The sequence below is a fragment of the Rhincodon typus genome, chromosome 25, assembly GCF_021869965.1.
Source record: "Rhincodon typus isolate 14 chromosome 25, sRhiTyp1.1, whole genome shotgun sequence".
Lineage (NCBI taxonomy): Eukaryota > Metazoa > Chordata > Chondrichthyes > Orectolobiformes > Rhincodontidae > Rhincodon > Rhincodon typus.
In genome coordinates, this window is record NC_063356.1 from 5,211,164 (window position 1) to 5,215,610 (window position 4,447).

The 4,447-nt window shown below is 44.6% G+C and overlaps 1 protein-coding gene across 3 annotated transcripts in view; it reads right to left on the minus strand.

The window, feature by feature from the left end:
• kcnd3 (potassium voltage-gated channel, Shal-related subfamily, member 3) overlaps positions 1-3,982 on the minus strand; it is a 329,540-nt gene extending 325,558 nt beyond the window's left edge. For all 3 annotated transcript variants that reach the window (XM_048612098.1, XM_048612097.1, XM_048612096.1), the window contains exon 1: positions 2,871-3,982. In XM_048612098.1, coding sequence (XP_048468055.1) covers positions 2,871-3,982 — 1,112 coding nt within the window. The remainder of the gene's footprint in view (positions 1-2,870) is intronic.
• Positions 3,983-4,447: the final 465 nt, after the last annotated feature.

Consider the following 4,447-nt stretch of genomic DNA (forward strand, 5'->3'; position numbering starts at 1 on the left):
ACATTTGATAAAATTTCTTTGAATCACTTTCTAGGGGATAGGACAAGAAGGGAATTCAAAACTGTCAGACAGCAGACCGTCTTTACAACCTTTTCATTCAGGGGTCATTTTGTGGTCCGACTATTTCGAAGACAAAATAGATAATAAGACAGTTCTACTGGATCAGAAGGCAATAAATCTGAGGGCAATGTATCGAAGCCTTATTGTTCTCATCTTTTTTTACTTTGAATATTATTCTTGATCTGCAACAGTAGTCAGGATGGATTCATTACCTGATGTAAGCAAATTCTTGAGAATGGTGCAGGCTTTAACTACTCAGGAGATCAAAATGAAAAGGAAGAAAATGAGCCAGGCAGGATGTCAGATGAAAATTTTTGCAGAACATGTAGTAGAGTTACGATGCACGTTACTATGGAAGGTTATTGAAGCAGAGATTGTAAAATGAGTTGAGAACATAATCAAGTCCATTTAGAGAGAGAGAATTGATTAGCAATTATGGTGATAAAACACAAAGATGAAGTGAATATATTAAAAATAAATAGGTTGGTTTGGCCTAATGGCTTTTCTATTGTTCTAAAAATACTGGTGTACCATCCGTGCCTTGTCCTCATGAGGCTAAGAAAATGTCATATAAAATGCTTCCATTTAAGCAGAAATGAATGTTCCTGAAGAATGGATATGTATTTAAATGTGAATATGATCTCCAAATCAAATACTACTTCAGATTTTAAGTAGATCTGAGTTATCAAAGTATAATGTCATTCTCTGTTGATAACTTTAGTTATTTCCAATCTCCAGAGATAAATGATTGACCCATGGATGTCCTAGCGCTGGATAAATCATTGGGGCCAAACTAAAGATAGAAATAAAAGTTTGACCTTTGTTTTTAAAATTCTTACTTAGTGTGATTGCTCTGAATTGAGTTTACTTATAAATTTCCAAATAAGAATGTAATTTTATCATAAACTGATAAACAAAAAAAAACTCTGTATACTCTGCACCAGTGTCAGTATTTTGCTTAACATCTGTTTCCTACATTGCTCAGGACACCTCTTGTAGAAGAAAGTAAAGTTGCCATGATCTACCAGATTTCTCCCTCATTGGAGAGAGAGACAAAGGGGGAGTGATATGGAGGACTGGTGGTGGTTTAACCTGAGTGTCACCACACCTCAGGGGAGAGGTTGAGAGGACAGTTCTTCATGGTAACCTCAGTTGATGCAGGAATTGAAAACACACTGTTGACATCACTTGGCCAATTGAGCTAACCGCCCTGTTATGCAAAGGCACCCAGGGCAAGTAAAACATCCATCTTAATAGCACTTTTTCTTGATTACAAGACGTCCTGAAATATCTTCCTGCTGATGAGATGTTATAATGTAGGAGATGTGGGGGGGCAATTTGATTGCTGCAAGCTCCCACAAGGAATAATGAAGTAATGGTCTATTGTTTAATGAAGTGGATGAGGGGTAAACATTGCTCAGCATGATGGGGATTAAAGCTCAACTTCTCAAATAAATAGCACAGCGGCCTCTTTTATACCAGTCAGAAGGGACAGGCAGAAGCTAGGGTTAAAGTCCATAAGATAGCCCCTCTGACAGTGCAGCACTCCCTCAGTGCTCAGTGTCCGGAATCATGTGTTTCGGAATGTGAGGTGGACACACCGCCCTCTTGACTCAGAAGCCAGACTGATAGCTTCTGAATCTTGGCAGACGAAGGAAGCAGTCTCACATTATCTTTCTACAATCTAGCAGTACCATGTGGACAATGAAAAGATTGCAAACGGCGAGAATGACAGCATGAAAAGCTGGAACAACCATCACTTCCACGTATATCCCAAACGACCTGTAATTTGCAGAGAAATGAGGAGGTCGTAGTTCAGCACCATGGACAGAGGCATTCATCAGCTTTGAGCATTACAGCACTCATCTACCAAGTTCCCTTGAAGAAACTTTATGGCTGTTACTTAAACGAATAAACCTTAAGGTCATTAACCCAGGAGGTCTGAGGAAACACGTTTGTTTTTGTGAATCCTATTGTAGAAACACCGCTCAGATTATATACACAATCTTGTCTTTCTTTAGACCAAGTCAATGAACGAAAATGCATCGTTTTACTGCAGATTGCAGAGCGATTTCCGAAAGCAGAAAATCATTCTTCTCCCTTCCCCCATCTGAAATTCCTTCTTGAGGAAATGAAATACAGCAGTTGATGTTCACATAAATAAGACTCTCCAGGGATGGCGTCTAATCTGTTGCCCCGTAGTGGAAGCGTGCAGTAACTAAGGAAAGTGACAGTTAACTACCACATTGTTGAGTACAATTCGGGATCTGCCACTGTATGAGACAGTTCCACTCGCTCCTTTGCACGCACTGGTTGCGAATTAAACTTTCTGCCCCCCTGCCTGACAAAAATTAATATCTGGTGCTGCCTCTCTGTCTCCGTGTGAAATGCAGCAACTGTTGGCAATGTCTGGTACTCCTTAGGAAAGGGGATTAAACAGAGTTAATTCCGAGAATGTAATTATAGACGTCCAGGCTGCTCGCCAAATCATGAAAGTTCAATGCCTAATCTGGAGCTGAAACGATATTTAATTAATCCTTTTTCTACTTTCGACGCTTTGCCCTATGCTACTAAATAATAAAGGCGATGTTATCATATATTAATTTGAGATTACGTTGTAAAGCGAATGCCGGGCTGGGAGCGGGGGGAGGTGCGCGGTACTTGTTAAAAATCCACTTTATTTGGCTAATGGCTGTATTGAAGTATTCAAGCGAACCAGTACTCGCACACAAAAAGGGAGAGTTTGGGGCCTCTTTATCAGAATACGGGGTGGCGGGTTGAGTGTAGAAAGTAAAAACCTTGAGACTTACCCCAGTGTTGTCATGGTGACAATGGTGTACCAGAAAGAGGCGGGAATACTTGTAAACTTGCTGTGTGTTGACCCTTTTTCAGCATAGAACATCACAGTAGCAAAAATGATGATGGCCATGGTGAGGGAGAAGAGGAGGAACCCAAGTTCAGAGGCACAGCTCTTCAAAGTGTAGCCGAGGATCCTCAGACCTTGGGAATGGCGAGAAAACTTGAAAATCCGGAACACGCGAAACACCCGCAGGGTGACAAAGGCTCCACTCACATCTTCGTTGTTGGTCATCACCAGGCCAATGTAATAAGGCATGATGGCCACCACGTCAATGATGCTCATCACGCTCCTCATGAACCGGTAGCGGCTGGGGGCAGCGAAGAGCCGGAGGAGGTATTCGACCGTGAAGATCATCACACAGGCCGTGTCCAGGCAGAAAAAAGCCACCACGTACCTCTCCCCGCAGGGCAGGTCTTTGACATCGCCTGGGCCAATGCCACAGGGCACAGTCTCCACCACATTGGTGATCACTGACACTGCAATGAAGAAGCCAGTCACATAATAGAAGACTAACGCTAAGGTGCTGGTGTGAGGGTTTTCAAAGGCTCTCCACATGGTCTGGCGGCAGGTTCGGGACGGAAGGTTGCCCTCCGCTTTGTTCTCTGAGTCACTATCATCCATCAATCTCTCAGCATTCTCCCTCTTCCTGTCCTTGTACTCTTCATAACAGCAGTCCCCAATAATCTCCGGGATGATGCCAAAGAAGGCCAGCTCTTCATCATAGGCTGAGATGCACTCATGCCTTGGGTAGTGCAACTTGCCCGTCCTGTAAAAATTCAACACGTTCCTGAAGATGTCAGGGTCCCGGTCAAAGAAATACTCCTTAGTTTCTTCATGGAAGAAGAACTCCTTTTCTGTGCTGCCCAGTAAGGTGTCTGGGAATCTCTCCAGGGTGTTTTTCCAAGTTTGGAAGCGCCTGCCGCTCACATTGAGGATGATGAGCTCATCCTGTTTCTTATTCTTGTCTCCTGGGGCAAGGGGCATGGGACAGTTGGCCACTGGCATCCATCCTATTGCAGCAGCCCGGGCAAAGGGCAACCAGGCCGCGACCCCGGCTGCCATGGCTAGTCTGGACTGGGGTGGCTACAGTGGGCAGTACCTTCTCTGTGCACTCGGCGACATCTGCAAGGGAAAAGCAGAGAGTGGTTTCCAGGAGAGGGGACTAGTGTTCACAGCACATCTCACTCAGACATTGTCACTCTGTTCAACTCTCCCTGGTTTCAGGAATCCTCCTGTCTGGCAGGATCAGCAGATAAACTGGAAAAAAAAACATTCATAAACCAGCCCACAATCAATACAGACCCCCACTCACCTGGCAAACAGGTTCCCAGTAAATGATGCAGGTGACTCTTACCCCTATTACTGGGGGAATGTATTGAGGGAGAGGGAGGGAGAGGGAGGGAGAAGAAGAGGGACGGGGAGGGAGAGGGAGGGAGAGGGAGAGGGAGGGAGTCAGAGAGGGAGGGAGAGGGAGTGGGAGAGGGAGAGGGAGGGAAGAGAGGGAGTGGGAGAGGGAGGGAGTGGGAG